Source organism: Gallinula chloropus (genome assembly GCF_964237585.1).
Source record: "Gallinula chloropus genome assembly, chromosome: 28".
Classification (NCBI taxonomy): Eukaryota; Metazoa; Chordata; class Aves; order Gruiformes; family Rallidae; genus Gallinula; species Gallinula chloropus.
Genome location: NC_140113.1, coordinates 5,091,774 through 5,108,367, shown reverse-complemented (window position 1 = coordinate 5,108,367; position 16,594 = coordinate 5,091,774). Strand labels below are relative to the sequence as shown.

Sequence of the window (16,594 nt, the reverse complement as noted above, 5' to 3'; positions counted from 1 at the left end):
GAAAAAAGCCAAACACCATCACACAGCAAAGCCCTCAAACCCAACCAGATGAAAATCCAGAGCTGAAGGATCTTCCCAGCTTCACCGGGTGGTCGCAGGGGAGGTGGTCTCAAGGAGATCTTTAATAGCTCAACTGGAAAAAACCCACACTGTCTCTTTAGAAATTCATTCAGACAAATCGAAGTCCAGGCTAAAGATCTGTAAGCACCAGCACTCTTAACAGCTCAGAGTAATTTATGAATAAATCCACCAATTCTAACAGGAGCGAGGGAGGAAGAAGACACAGCCAAATTAATTTGACTTTATTAATTAAAAAAACCACCAAGTATCATCACCCCACCACTCTTTAGAGGTTGTGTGAGAGTGGGGGGGGGGGAGATATGCTCATTAATTATGCAGAAAATGCAAAACTATCATGCTCTGAACGAGCTGAAAATAAGGAGAAACCCTTTCAGAACGGGGAGAAACGACTCCCCAAGGCAGCTGAAATTCCTCTTGCAACTTCAAAGGACAATAAATTATTCAAATCGCTCGCGCCACTCCGCACGCTCCCTCACTCCCCCCTTCTCAATTTTATGCTCCTGAGTCAATTAAAGGTTTGGAGGACTCGGAGAAACTTTGTGGAATGCTAAACCAGCTCCAGCTTCTTCTGTTTCTTTTCATTTTTTCCCTTTTTTCCCAGCTTTGCTTTTCCCTCTTGGCCCCAGAAGGACCCAGAAACGCTCTTGTGTGTTACAGATGAACACAGAGGTGTCAGTTTTAACCCACCATGTCTGTAACAGGCGTGTTTCATGCCTGGGACACAGGTGGGACATGCTACAACCTGTCTACGCCAACGACACGGCACGAACGGGTCAGTCCGCGGTCCTGCACGTCAACAGGACATCTCTTGCTGCACTATCCCCTTTCAACGTCTTAGTGGGAGACGTCCAAAATGTATTTATAATGCTCTCTCCTGGCAGCCCTCAGGTCTAGGTTAGCTGTGATCTGTTCCCCAGTCAGGCTGGTGTCTGCTGTGCCTTTGGACAGCACGGCCAGCTCCTCTGCCAAAGCGTAACATGACTATTTACCGCGTGCAGCATGAGAACCCCAAACCAAGACGGAGGCTAATTACACCAGACAACAGCATGGCAAGTGAGGTCCCTGCTCCAGACAAGCAGAAGGAGGGTTGGGAAGGGTTGTAGTCATGGAGCAAGGACTCTCCCTACCCCTGTTCCCATGCCCAGCCCACTGCCTGTACCATGGTTAGCTCCACCATGTGCGGCAGATGGCACAAAACGTGACTGTTTGCATGAACTTTAACAAATCCCCAAAAATTCAAGGCAGCTGCAGTGCAGGGAACATCACAGCTTCCTAAGGTGGGAACTGGGACCAATTATGTTGCAAGAGAACATCCTTGACTGGAGGGGAAGAGTGGCAGAGAGTAAATGAAAGCGTTCTTTGGAGACCGCGTCTCGCAGGCGCGCTCCAGCCCGGATTCCACGCCATACGGACTGAAGGACGACACTCCTCCAGTTGGGTGTCCTTGAAAAACACTCTGCTCTGCCTTCTAAGAATAATATTGGGCTTGCCAGGTCATCAAAGGGGTTGGAATACCCTCAGATTCCTTCAGTGACCCAGGAGATTCATACTTAGTTGGCTTAAAAAGACACAACCCCATGGAGCTTGCCAGAGAGATAGAAAGCTGGTGTGACCCAGGGTCTTGGTGAGACATCAGAATGAACAGCCCTAGTTTTGGGTTCCAGCTATGGTGAAGCCATACATTTTCTCCACCACAAACACTATGTAGATGATGTCTTCACACAAGCTGCTTGTTTACACAACAACCAGATGCTCTTTTCCCCTAACTTAGCCATCTAATGAAGCTGAGAGGGAAGAACCTCTGGTTGGGAAAAGATCCTTTACCAGGAGACACCCATGGCTGGGTCCCAAACACCCGTGGCCGCTGCTGTCCCCAGGTGCTCCTCAGCAGAGATTAATCTAATAAGCATCAGTGCTGTGGGGCACAGCTGAGACCTGGGAGGTGACAGCACCCCTGGCCCCAAGGAAGGTCTTTCAAACCATGATCTATTTCCTCTCTTGGTCCTACAGAAGACACAAACTTTCCAATTTGAGTTATCTAAAAAAAAGAAAAAAAGAAGGGGAAAAAAAAAAAAAGAGAAGATACATCACTGGATCCAGGCAGGCAAGGTTTAATTTAATCACTTAAACAAGGTGACACAGAAGCTTAATTCAGTGTCCTTGAGCGGGACAATAACTAGTCCAGAACCCTCAGCAACCACAGGCTGGATCACAGCTGGCAGGCAGAGAAGGCAGCAAAGGAAAGGGCAATGCAGACACAAGGACAGCAAGGTGTCTCCTGGCCTACAAAGGCAACTGGTGGATGGGGAACACAAGCAGCACGTGGATCTGCGGGAGGGAAGCCGGGATCTGCCTTCTGCGGCGATGCAGTTCAGACGCTGCCCCCTCCTACACACCCGCACACTGCTCACTGCAGGAGCAGCGTAGAAACCTCCCCACCTACCAGCTGACCGCACAGCCTCCTCCATGTCCCCACCTTAACTTCTGCCACCCCTCCCGCTCAGAGGGGAAAAGCCTTTCTGCAGCACCCACCTGCTCCTCAGCCCCCAGGGACCTGCTTGTGGGGCAACACAGCCTCCCCACTTTTCCACACCTCCCTGTTCTCGGGGCAGCGCTCTTCGCTGTCACCCATCGCTCTCAGACACTTCGAAACAGAGCAGCTTTCTCCCACAGCAGAGGAAGAATTCACTTCCCACTGATGTGGTCTTAACGTGTCTGTCAAGTCCTAAGATGGAGCCTCCGTGATTTTTTACTACCATCTTATCTGACAACTGCTGTCTTGGCCAACGACAGATCAAAGCCAGGACCTCCTGAGCTAAAAGCTGGGAGCTCTGCTGCGGAGGCTAATCCTCTGTGGATAAGAGCACGGGAAGGACCAGGGGGAGGAGAGGAGTGAGAATCACCTGTAAGTCGCTGGGATCTGCTGCTCAGCGAGAGGAGCCGTGCACCCAGCCACCAGCTCTGACATCTCACGGCACGGAGCGCACCCATTCCCAACGCCTTCTTTCACTGCACCAGCTCCCGAAACACCGCGCTGCTTTGTCAGCTCCAACAGGGACCTACATGAGCTCCTCTCCCAACCCCACAGCACATGTTCTCCAGCCTCTCCACAAGCCCCTCACACGCAGCACAGCCCTTGCTGCCATCTGCTGCCAGCCTCCTCGGATGCACTGCGGCTCGGGGAGCGCAAGAGCCCCCCGTGCCCAGCATGAATTACTGCCTTCTGCAAATTAACGACGGAGCAAGGGCAATTAAAAGGGAAGAAAGCCAGGGTAATGCATCATAAAAGGGGCTTTATTCTTTTATTTTGTCAATTGCAATTTAGATTTAATTATTTATGGTAATACTTCAGAGTGCGCTAGTAAGCGTTCTATAACGTGATTTATAAAAGGAAGGAAACCTAAGCCATAAGTAATGTGCACTACTGCATCTGCCATTAAATCTTTGCTGGGGCGGAGAAAGCCACACACCAGCCTTCTGTGTATGCAAAGTACCAATTAGCAAAGCGCTATTGTAAAACGCCAAGGTTTAATCAATGGGAAAAATCCACTCGGAAACAGCCAGCATGCTGCTTCCAGTTAGAGAAATCACCACGTTTCTATACAGTAAGTGGCTTTTTATCTGCAGCTGAGGAGCACTTAAAGGGGGTGCTTTGTTCCTTTCGGTAGAATTAGGGGGGCCAGGAGAACCTGACCACTGCCCCAAGCCCCAAATGCACAACACGGGCAGGAAAGCATCCCAGCCAGCTCCAGCCTGCTTCTGCTCACCCACACAGTGAGATGTTTTAAGGTGCTGGCTGCAGAGATGTTACAATTCATGTCTGGTGAACACCAAGGCTTGGTTCTGTGCCCAGGGCCATCAGCAGTTTGGGAAACTATTCCCCTCCCTGACCCCGTGTATCCAGACCTCGTCTGTCTGTCTGTGCTGTCTGGTTCTTCACCAGGGCTTGGGACCTGCAGCACATCAGGGCGCAGCTCGTGGGAAGGCTGCTCACTGCAGTAATGCTGATGAACGTTACTCGTACAGCCAGGCAAACCCTCAGCAAAATAACATGTTCCACTTAATGAGAGGCCACTGAAAAGAATCCCAGAGTAGGCAAGTTCCAGTTCTACAGCCGCCCTTGACCATAGAGAAGAAACAAAGGAAGCACCATCCCTACCCAAGTGAAGCAAAAGAGAAGAAACAGGTCTGCTTTATACCTTTCAATTATCATCCTCTTCAGCTTGGCAAGGAAGAACAGCAGGCAGCAAGCAGTGTGGTGCTTTGTTTTTTTTAATTTAAATAGCAGATTCCTTTAAATAGAATGTTCCTGCCATGGAAAGATTTAAATCACTGACTGAGATCAATTAGCCTCGGAAACAAGGGAAGTATTTTAATGGTCCTTTGATTGCAGAGGCCACAGCTCCTCCAGCCCTGCACTGGAAGAAGAGGCAAGCTCAAGCTTTCAGCCCCACACTTTGCTGCAAGGGGAGCTGTTCCCCAGTGAAGATGGGAAGATGATGCCCTCTGAGAGCTGGCATCCCTCCACGAGCTGGCATCCCAGGGGTTTCCTACCTGTGATGTGGGCTTCCCAGCATGGGAGGGGCACCACCACCCAGACACTGCCCAGCATCGCTCACCCTGGGGGCTGTGAGGCCTGGGCAGCCCCTCTGGTGAATTAGGGCAGGAAATCGGGTCAGCACGGTGGCGAGTGCCAGCCAAATGGATGGCGGCCAAGGGATTACGCGAGAGGCAGCGTGACAAAGCCCAGGGCCATCTGATGGGAGAGGACATTGTCAGAACAGAGTGACAGCTCCTCACACACTCTCTGCAGTTGTGACAGACAAAGCTGTTTGCTGTTTGCATGCCTCAGTGGGGAGCACCGCAGACCAGCTCGGATGCTACGGACTCTCCAAGCAGAACTCAGCAGCCTCTCCACAACCAGGAGCCACCAGCTCATCATCACCAGGCAGATCCCAACAGCCACGGAGCAATTCACACGACTGGCACGTTAACGGGGACCATCCCCAAGGGCACCCAGGGCAGGGAGATGCCAACGTGCTCTACAGCTTAGGAGAAGACACAACGCCCAGCCCAGCTTCATCTGCTCTTCAAGCAGCTAAGGGCAGCCCTGCCTCGGACACTGAGCCCTGCAACCTGCCAAGTGCCTGTGCACACATCTGTGAGCAGCAAGAGAAAAGAAAGCACAAAACCTCACAGTTCAGGATCCAAGGACACTGCAGAACCACAGGAGAGAGAAACTTGGCTGCTAGCAGCCAGCTGTCTGCTGAGCAATGACAGGTTTCAGCAGGGCTTGGGCCATGCAACTGGTGCCTTCTTCTATATCTGAGTCTGATCAGCACCAGCCCTTCCTGAGGGCACGTTTCCACCAGAAGTCCTTCACTCACAGCAGCCTGACAGCACCTGGGATCTCCCAGCTCTGCTGGGATCTCCAACCAAATCTCACCCCACAGAAGACAGGACAGACAAGATCCTCATTTCTTCCCAAGAAAAGCACAACCACAGGAAAACTGAAGTCTCACAGCCATGATTTTGAGAAGCCCCGATTCTGCAGAGCCCACTCCCAGGAAGGACCATGCAGGGCTTGGTGTACACACGGATCCCACATCCCAGCAGCTGAACTGGGACTTTGCTCATACAGGGGCCCTTGCACACACATGAACACGCTGCAGAGCTGCACTGCTTACTTGGAAAACAAGAGGAGGAAGCGATTTGGCCAGGAGCACTACAGGAAGCCCGTGGCAGGAACAGGACCCTGGACCCCCAACATCAGATTTTCCACCCTGAGCATCCCCTCCTCTCCTGACTCTATTGGAAATTTCCACTTGCAGTCTCCTGCTTTTGCAGGAGCTGGTGTGGGTAGCAGCTCACCTACCACCAGTGCCTACTTCCACAAGACAACAAGCCCAGGGGGAACACAGCAGCCAGCTTTAACCATCTACCCTGGGTGCTCATGAAGGACCTACATGCATGCATGCAAACAGGACTGTGGATAAGGAGAAGCCTGGATAAATACTTGGAAAAAAGGCTGGTGCCAGGTCCCTCGCTGCCAAACACGGCGCTGTCCCTGCTGCAGCTCCAACTGAAGCTTGGGTAGGTCTTTATGAACACCAGGACCCACAGATACAAACCAACAGTGGGGTGACAGTGAACATCCCAGAGCCCAGCTCACTTCCCAGGCTCACCAAATGCAGCAGAACAAAAGGCAAGCATCATCTGCCTGCTCATGAACATTTCTCCCTGCAAAGAGGGGCGAAGCACAAACCCAGCAGACCTGAGGAGCCAGGCAAGGGCAAATCCATCCCCACTCACCTGCTGTGGAGAAGAGAGAAAGCACTGCTCAAAATAACATCTCCCAGCAACAAGAGGTCGAGGAACCATTCAATCCCCGGTGACCGCGTCATCTTAATAAACCCTGATAACGAAGTGATTACGTTAAAAGCTGTCAAGGGCTACGCTGACCAGAGCAGCCCTCTCACCAGCTACAAGCAGCTTTGCTGGGGAGGAAAAAAGTCATAATTCCATCAGTGTGGAAGAGTCTATTCCCCACTGATGCCGAGAGATCAGCCTTCATGTCCAAGGAACGTTACGTTCAAGTTGCTGAAGATTTTCACTTCTTTTTTCTCTTTTTTTTTTCCTCCCCCTTTTCATTTTTCTAAAGCCAGAATTGAAAGGCTGCAAAGATAAGAACTGTGTTAAACTGGAACTGGTTCGCTCAGGGGAAGAAGAAACATAATGCTCTTTCTTTGGATGCTGTTTTGAATCCAGCCCCAGCGAGTAACATGACAACGGTCACCGGTGTCTGACAGATGCCTGAAAGGCAAGAGCAGGAAAGGACAATGCAAGGGAGGTGGGTGGGCCAGAGGAAGGGGAGGAAGGCTCTGCTAAGAGCTGCCTGGCAGTTCCCTCCCTGTCTCTCCAGCAGTCTTAGGGGCAACCTGAGATTCAAAGCAGGGAGGGACCTGGCTGCCCTGCCATCTCCCTCAAGGTGAGACTGGGAAGAGCAGGAAGATGTTGGTGGAAGCTAAAGATGCTGGGAATTCATCAGGTACCAAGCAACTCTTTATTGCTGAAGAGGAGAGGGAGATACTGTTGCTGGCTCAAACCACCAGACCCAGCTCCTGCTGTCCATCCCCAAGAAGCACTGGTGAGGAAAGGGGCAGGGGAAGAGCAGAGTCACTTACTTTCAGCTACGCAGCCTATCAGCAGCACGGAGAGGAGGTTCACGAGGGAGACCAGCGAAGACATCCCCGGGCTGGGAAGGATCCTCATCCTCTGTAAAGGCCTTCAGCCCCAGCCGGGAAGGCTCCGGGTCAGCAGGACTCACGGCTTCTCCCCAGCGTGGTCAGCACCTGCAGACACACAAATGCAAAGGGCAGAGAGCACTTAGAGAGAGTGAGGAGGACAGGCGACAGCACAGAGGGAGGGGGGAGCCGAACAGAGCCGGGAAAGGCAGCAGCACCCCAAAAAAGCAGTGACTGTGCACCACCCCCACAGGCAGGCCAGGCAGACCCTCATCATGATGCCACCAAGGCCTCTGCCACCTCCATCACCAACCAGGCTGGTGGGGACACCAGGCCAGCCAGCTCCAGGCTCCAGCCTCGGTGGGTAACAGTGACTCTCCCTGTACACACTCACACAAAGGGGGGGAAAGGTGCAATAAAGAGACCGGGTAACCGTGAGGCACCAGCTCTGCAGAGCCCGTGTCTGAGGTTTAACACCCATCAGCTTCTCCCCCTCCCCAGCACGGGAGAAAGGCGGCGCTGGCCCAGCAGTACATGAGCAACGAGGTGTGAAGGGATCGGACCCGACAGGGCCCGGGGACCCTCTGAAAGGGCGATTTTTCCACAAAAGCGCAGGGCAGGGGAAGAAAAACTGACACCTCCCACATGAAAACCCAGGAAGGGAGGAAAATACTCCCCCCAGAAGGGACTGTGAAGCAGGAGATGGCTCCCCTGCGTTGCCTTTCACTTGCAAAGGATCCGTGCGTTTGGGGAGGGGTTTCTTTCCTGCCCAGGCAGATGCTGTGATGTGCAACGCTCACCCAACACAGCAAGCATGAACCTCAGCCCTACAATCAGCACCAGTGTCCCCGAGCCCCTCTTGGAAGGCAAATGCACACTGGCAAGTGTCCCAAGCTTCTTACCATGGCTGGGATTACAGCAGCTACTCTGCATGCCTCAGAGTCCCTACCCTGCTCCGTGCCTCAGTTTCCCCACCCGCAACACACAGAGGAACCACGTTACTGAGCTCACACAGATCTGGAAGAGCCAAAACCCGGAGCAGGGAACACTTCAGTTGATCCTGACGGAGCCAAAGGTGTGGGAAGCAAACACAACTTCCAAAGGGAGATTCTCTCCTGACCACTTCTGCCCCGGACGCGGCTGCAGGACGGCACCAAGGTGTCAGCACAGCAGCACCATGGGAGAGCGAGCTCAGCACCAGCTCGCTCCCCTTGCCCTGCCAGCACATTTCCATGGAGACAGCTCCTGGCTCCAAACGGAGCTGCCTGCTTACAGCTTTACCCTGATCCCTCTGCAAAGCTGGAATGGCATTAAGGGAGCTGTATTCTTAGCAGCTACTCCAGTCCTGCGTGTCAATACTGGTAAACGCTTCCTTCGGTGACAGAGGCAAGCTTTGTCCCAGAAGGGCTGAAAATAGAGTGAAATCTCCAGCCCCCACCTCCTTGCAGGGTCAACAGCTCAGAGGTTCCTCCATCAGACAGACTCTGAGCACCAGGATAATGGGCCAGAGCTGTGTGAAGGATGCTCTCAGATCTGCACAGATTCCTTCCTGCTATCAGTTACCCCAATTAAAAATCAAACCCAGGGTTTATCACCTTTTGGAGAAAAGCCAGGTAGGAGACACTGTACAACGATCAAAGGCTTGGAAAGGACTAAGGGGATAGCGAGGTTGCTTAAGCTTTCTGATACACATCAGGGTAGGAGACCATCGGGACAGGCAGTGTGAAGGGGGCATTTTAATCTTTTCCTGTCCCATTAACTCTCCAGGGCTGAACCATACAGAATGAAAAGAAAAGCCAGGATAAACAAGAAGTCCCCATATGTACTCAGCCCCAAAGAGCAACTTTTCAGAGAGCAGCTTTGGACTTTCACTTTGAGGATTACAAAGCCTCTGCTGTGTGCTCTGTGCTAGTCCAAGATCCATCGCGTTACACTGCTGGCTTGTGCAAACCCAGCGTAAATACTGATACTCTCACAATAAAGAGGGAAAAATCCGGCTCTTGCTGGGAATCACTTCAAATGTTTGCTCTAGACACACTTCCAGAACCACACAGAAGCTCCATCCAGACTTTACGGGGGGTTCGTAGGGTTCCAGGGCTCAGAGCAACGCGTCGGGGTTCCTTTTGTTGTTGTCAGAGGTGAGCAGAGACTGGGAAGGTTGTGAATAGCTGTGATGGTAACTGTTAATTAAACTGGGGAAGTGGCATCAATGCCAGCACAACAAATGGAACCGAGCTGCTGTTTGCTGGCTTGGACTTCTCCCTGCTTCAGTTACACAGCTCCCAGTTCCCACCAGCGAGGCTGGAGGGGGAGAGGGCAGGACTTGGAGAGAGCACACATCCTCCCAACCGTTTTAGTCCTCTCTATTAGAAAAACCCAACACCAGGGCTGGCTCAGCCAGCATTTCACACACTCTTGTTGTTCTTTATCAGGGCAATATCCCAGTAAATGCCACCAAACATCTCCTTGAGCCCTGTCTGCTCTCCAAACAAAGCACTGGTGACCCTCCACAGCTCAGAGCGGCCAAGATGCTGTGCTGCCCTGTGCAGCACGTCCCCCCCAGTGATGGAGCTGAACGCAGGCACAGAGAAACATTCCACCTCCCGTGAAGAGAAGAGCCTGGCAGCTCTGCTCTCCCACACCTGGATGGTTTGCCATGCAATCCAACGGGCACTGATGGGGAAGGTCTGGTCCCACATCTAGTGCAGCTCTTCACGCCACGTAACGGGCTCCGATAGAGAAGGTCTGGTAAAGGGGATGTAGCAACAGCTCCAAGATTAGAGAAGGAGATGCCAGAGGGTGACACTTCCGCTCGGGTGCTAATGTGCTTCCCGAGCCCTTGACGGAGACAGAAAGTGCTGGCAGAAATATTAGGACACGTCAACTTCAATCCAGCAACTCATCCTTCAGAGCAGGTACATCACTGGCTGTCTCCCCCCGGACACAGGGTTTTCAGGACAGCGAGACGTGCACCCACCTGCTTCCCCTGCGGATACCACAGGCAGAGACTGGGACAGGAGCTCGCTCTGCTTTCTTGGCAGCACCCTGGCAAGAGGCAGGCTGGAAACAAGCCTCTTTACCCAGCACACCATTCCTGCCTACAATGCAGAACACGCAACGTTTGGAAACATCAGCTACCTTGCAACAAGGCTCTCCTGCCCTCCCAGCAGCGCTGAATGCAAGTGGGAATTGCTTCAATGAATGCTGGAATCACAAGGGTTTCATCACCCATCCCCTCCCCTCTTCAGCTTACCTTGTCTCCGCTCTCTGAAGCGGGCTTGCATCACTCCTGCCTGTCTGCTGAGCCCCCAGCCAAGCTCCTGGCACCACACAAGGAAACATAACGGCAGTTTCCCTGCACTGCTCCACAGACCTGAGAACCCTCAGCTAAATTCGCTGGCACAGGATCCCCCACAACACAAGCAAACCACCTAATAGACCTCAATCCTCGCTAAAGTATGCAATTAAGTGAAGCCCCAGCCCCCAGTGGGGTCAGATCTGCGCTGGATACGGTCACATTGCAGGAATAAGATTAATTCTTACAGGAAAAGAGCTCCTGTAAGGCATTCGTTCTGGTGCACTGCCTGATCTCGAGCTCTAAGCGTGTACACACTGCAGCTTGTAGGCACAGGGTCTTGAAGAGAGTTATTAAAACTAATACAGCTGAGAAGCAAGAAGCAGCCTCCTGCTGCTGCTCCCCCAGCCAGTAGGGAGCTGGGGATCTGTGGGCACCCAAGGGTGCTACGGCACAAAGGGCAAAATGCTCTGAAGCACCTACATTTCTTAAGAGCTTTAGTTCCATGGAGAGTCAAAGGGACTTAACCTAAGCTGGTAAGATGCTTTTGAAGATTTTCCTCCCAGTAACTCCCATTTCAGAGGGCGCTGGACACCTAACTCCCTTAAGCTACTTTGGGTATCCGAGGGGATCCAGGATGGGAAGGAGGGGGTTTTATCTGCAGAGCAGTTTGGCTAGCTTGGTCCTGCTGCTTCCAGAGGGAGCCTGTGGGAAAGGCGCTGCACAGTTCCATGGGCGTTGGGATGGGTCAGAGCTATGCAGGTACTTTGCCATAGGGTGCTTTTACTTGGCCCCCACAGAGCCAGTGAGTGAAGCATTTGCTCTGCATTTAAAATAAAAAATAAATCCAGGAGGGAGGGATCAAGCCTTCATTTCACATTCATTAGAATAGAACAACTTGAAAAAAATACCCTTAAACCTCCCCATTTGGGGTGTTCTCCTGCTTCACCTGCACAGGGGAAAAGGAGAAGGGCGAGTTTAAAGACATTCTCAGCAAAAAGTCCCACATAGATCTAGCAGATGATTAAACATCTTCATTTTCAGTAGCTGCTGCGGGAGAATTACTCCCATTAGACATCTCAATCGAAGCAAACACCTTGCAGGCAGAGGGCTGCACTGAGGTCTCTCTTCCTTCCAGCAGCACCGGCTTAGTTTGTGCTGCGTATTAACAAAGGTCAGTGGGTCACTTCATTTCCTCCCAGCAACCTCTTTAAAGAAAGGAAGAAAAGCTTTTAGCACAACCACCAGCTCATTTGTCACCTCCCCAGGGGAGGGGAGAGATGACATTTAAATTCGCTGCCCCACGTTTCTATCCTGCTCCTATCTAACACCCTGTCCTCAGTGAACCCCAGCCCACTGGTGCTGGGATGGGGATGCCAGCACCCAGTGCTCGTGCTATGTGGGCTGCTGGCTGATGGGATCTGCCCCAGGACCCCACTGTGGGACCTGCCCCATGGGTGAGGGGGATCAAGATGTCATCTCTGGAAGGCCACGTGGCCCGTGTCTCCGCATACAGGTTGCTTTGCTGTCATCTATTACCCCTTTCTTCCTGGGGAAATGGAGCATGAAGACATAAGCTTCAAAGTACATGTTGCTGACAGTGACTTCCCCCTCCCCACCCACTAACACGCTGACCAGCTAAACCCTGTTTAATAGGGGAGCCGCCGCAGCCAGCGCAGCTCCCCACCAGGCACTCGAAAGGCAGCACCGGGCAGAGCAGGAGATGACGCTGATGCCTCTGCCTGAAAAGCAGCCACTTGACCTCAAATCTTGGTTAGAGGCAGGGGAGCCCCCAAGGAGGCTCACCCAGAGCTGAATCTGCAGCCAAGAGACCCACTGGTAGCTCAGGGGAGACAAAAACCACAAGAAACCTGCCAGCCACAAAGCCAAAATGCTCAATAATCCCAGCGAGACCCAGTGCCAGAGCTGTGCACATCCTTCCCAAAGCAGGGAGACCCCCTGCACCTCCTGTACCGTGCTCATCACCCCAGCAAAGCCCAAAGTGACCTGACTTTGCTTTCTGGGCTCCCTCATCCCAGCAGAGATACTCTGGAGACACGGGAGCCTGTTGCTGTTCAGAGAACCAGTCTCTGCTGGGGCACATGCTCCTGGCTCTCACCTTCCCCCCAGCGCTTCAGTACATCTTCATACAACACATCACCCACCACCAAAGCTCACCTCAAGACCAGCCAGTGGTACCCAGCCTATGGGCCGTGCAGATAAGGTTGATCTCTAAAAGACCCTCGATCCTGCCCAAAAGCTGAGGTGTCAGAGTATTTCCAAGCCAGCCCCTTCCCCGCTGAAGCTGCCAGGCACAGTTCCTCCTCTACGGCCAAAGGCATCTCCCCAGCCCGCTTCGACACACAGGCCATGCTCTTGGCAAGCACAGTTGGAGCAGCCAGCCCAGATCCCACAGAGCAAAGCCTGACTGTTTATCTACCAGGGAATTACTTAGATCTTAAAAAAAATATTTACAAGAAAGAGACAGAGTATTATCTTCCATGGGGAAGCAAACACAGATGGAGGGAAAAAAAAGAGCTTTGATCAGGACTGTCACGGTCCTATACGCTGCTTTTCATCCCCAGATCTCCCAGTGCTTTAAGATGACAGCGTTATCCCTCTTTACAATGTGGGAAACCAGGGGAAACTGCACACTAAGACAGCACCAAGTCACAGAGCCTCTCACGCTGCTTCTTCCTGCCTGTGGCACCGCTGGTCCCTCCACACACTCCACGCACCCACCACTGTCCCCACACCGGAGTCATGAGTGGCATCTGAGGGTGCAGCAGCTCTGGTGTTGCATGAGATGCTTCCCCCTGCCCAGGGCCCGACAGCATGGTGAGGGTTAAGCTGTGGTCACGGCAGGAGAAAGGAGACAGGAGAGCTCCACTGGGGCTGGAGTCGTCAGGAGAAATTAATTTCCCCCCACCGAGCTCCCCGTGGTGACAGCTCTGAAGAGCAGGGAAGCGCTCGGCAGGTGCAGTGCAGCACGGATGGGGCAGAGGGGACATGGCCAGCAGCGAGTGGGTGAGGAGGAGGAAGGCACAGCTCCCCTGGCCAGCCCACACCCCTGCTAATCCCAAGGCCATGCCAGGCTGTGGGGAGCTGCGACTGGAGCCCAGGAGGACCCCAAAGGACCATCCCTGCAGAGCAAAACCTCTGTGCCAGAGCCAGCACCACGATGTCACCAGCAAGAGGGAGGCAAAGCCAGAGCAACTAGAAATCCCAGGAGCATCCTCCTGGGCCCACCACAGAGCTGGACTGAAGACACAGCTCCTCCTCTGCCCCTGGGCACACAAGGCAGGAGCTGGGCTCTCCTCTGGGATGCAGAGAGGAGCAAAGCAGAGAAGAATCTGACCCAGGACCACCTTCCCCTCTGTCCTGTGCCCTTCCCCTCGCTCACACACACACGCCATCCCTTGGCATTCACCAACAAGCCGTGGCAGAGCTCTGCAGAGACCTGACAGCATCAGCCATCCTCCACAACCACATTTCCTTGCAGTTCAGGGCAATACTTTGTGTTTCTTCTTTTCAGGCCTCGGAGCTTTATTTATTTATTTAGGAAGTCATTCATCATTAGCCCCATCTCAGCTGCCTGACGGACTGGGAGTTCCTTGGGGCACAGACTGCATCTCGTCTCAGCGCTCGCCGCGCGCACGCCGACAGCGCTGGGTAAATAATCGTCCGTCAGACTCATCTCTCAGCATCCTCAGCACAGCGTGCCAGCCAGCATCCACCACGGGAGAGAATGTCAGGAAATCATGTGAGAAAATCACCAGCACCCCGCTCCCAAAGCACCTGCACCCCAAAACGGGGAGCTGGGCAGATGGGTGACGCCGGGTCACTGCTGAAGATGGGTGGGAAAGGCAGCAAAGGAGCACACACCCAGCGCCAAATCACTTTGGCCTTTGGGACACCAGGTGCACCAGATAAGAGGATGTGTGATTTAAAAAGAATATCCAATCTTTTTCCTTCATCCCAGCTGTTTTCAGGAGCTCTAGATTCCTGACAAGCCTGAAGAACAGGGACACATGGCCACCCTGGGTTGCACTTCCTATGGATACATCATTTACAGTCATGTTGGTCACTAGCAACCTGCAGCTTGTGTCCCTTCACACAAGTCCTCACTCTGGAATTCTTGTGGTGGCAAGAACACCAACACCTCATCACAGCCATCGCTTCTCCAACCTGAGCAGCGCAGCCAGAACCACCATCAGATCTTTTCCAAACCAGAGGCAAAGCAACTTTCACCAACCTTCAGCCCAAGGAGAAGACAGAAAATATATGAAAAATCCAAAGGAAAAAAGCCATTAAAGAAAGTTAATTAGGAAGATGGCAGTGCTTCATCAGTTCCAGCTCAGGGCGCTGGACCGGTGCAGGATGTCACCAGCCCTCTCGCAAGAACAACCTTCTCATTACAGGCAATTGCTGATCGATCGCCTCCATTTGTTATCTTCATCAATGCTCCTGCGCCCTGGGGCTCTCTAATGAACCCAGCGCTCGATGGGTCCTGGGGGAGGACAGTGGTGGGACCCTCCTAGTGCTCCCATGGGATCACAGCACCCCGTGCAGACAGCCCTCAGCCACCACATCGCCCTGGGGAGGGGAGCACTAACAGCCCCTGTTTTGCCCAGAGTTTGCATCCCTCCTGTTTTTCCCCCCACGAAGACAGAGTCCCCAACATCACAAGCTGTGACAGAAATACCCCCCAAACTCCCAAACCACATGAACACACACCACAGGCTGGAAGGAAGCTACGAATCTCACCCCAAACACCACCCTGGAGACCATGTATTACCAGTACAAACCCAGCAAGGACCCCGCTCCATCACAACCCCCTGAAGCCAGAGAGGCTCCTCCTGTCTAACACGGAGCTCGCATGGGCTGACACCAAGACAGGACAACTCAAGCCCCTGCTCATCGTTTTTAAGGTCTCCCAGGGCCAAGAGATGCAGAGAGACTGCCCTTGCTTTCTCATTCAAGAAGAGGCAGTTAAACCCTGAGGCTGGAAGAGCTCAAGCCCACATACAGGCACACTGTAAGCCTTGGGAAACAAAGCAAGGAAAGAAATACATTTCCTTGAGCAGCCTGCAGACACCACGGCCACTCCTGCCCGCACATCCCTGTGCAGCCAGGCTAGGAGATGGCACCGGAGCGCTGCGGGCCCTGCCAGAGGGCTGATAGGCAGCTTATCAGCAGAAGACAAACACAAGGAAATAGAAGTAGTGAAGCACACCCCAACTGGACCAGTGAATCCCCCAGCAAGCAACAACAGGGACCCTGAGCCGTGGTCAGGACAGAGCAGCTCGTCTTTCCCGGTCCATCCCGCAGAGCCGGCTTCAGCGGCACGGCTGGCAGCCTGCTGATTAGTAAAGCTAATCAAGGTTAGCAAGTCCTGTCTTCCCTGGGGGTTTCGGCAGCCTGCTCTGCAGCCCTGCACGGGAGGATGCTCACCCAGCCTCCACACACTGGGAACACTTCACTCCACCGTGGAGACCTGCCACTGGCCAGCACACGGGGCAGTGCAGCTCCCAGAGCTGCTGCCCATCCACCTCCTCTGCAGGTGGCTTTTCCACCCCAGGATCAAGCACGCTGCAATCAGGACCCACAGGAAGGCAGAGCACAGTCCTGGGGCACTGAGGGCACAGGGATGGTGTTCCCATCCTCCCCTCTCTCTGGACCAACCTGCCTTTTCCTTCAGCATCTCTCCCCACACCATTTCCTTGCCAGGCACTCCAGCCCTGCCAGCCAACGCAGGGGGTTAAACTCCACAAAGCGGATTTGGTTTTGAGCTTGCAAGACAGAAGATGAGCAAATCCCTTCCCTTGCTCTGGCAGGAATCCTGTGTCTCAAACCCACCAGCCAGAGGAGATTAAGAAAGGAGGAGAGAAAGAAAAAAAAACCTGTCCATCCCTCGCTGCCATGATCTCATCTGAATTTAAGAGCTAAGCTGGGAGGATGCTAGGTCATTGCT

At 53.1% G+C, this 16,594-nt stretch overlaps 1 protein-coding gene across 1 annotated transcript in view; it reads right to left on the bottom strand.

The window, feature by feature from the left end:
* The window catches only part of PTPRS (protein tyrosine phosphatase receptor type S), a 132,876-nt gene that overhangs the window by 90,564 nt on the left and 25,718 nt on the right, over window positions 1-16,594 (bottom strand). Inside the window, exon 2 of the mRNA XM_084276367.1 lies at window positions 7,266-7,433. Within this exon, the coding sequence (XP_084132493.1) occupies window positions 7,266-7,353 (88 nt within the window). The 5' untranslated portion in view covers window positions 7,354-7,433. The remainder of the gene's footprint in view (window positions 1-7,265; window positions 7,434-16,594) is intronic.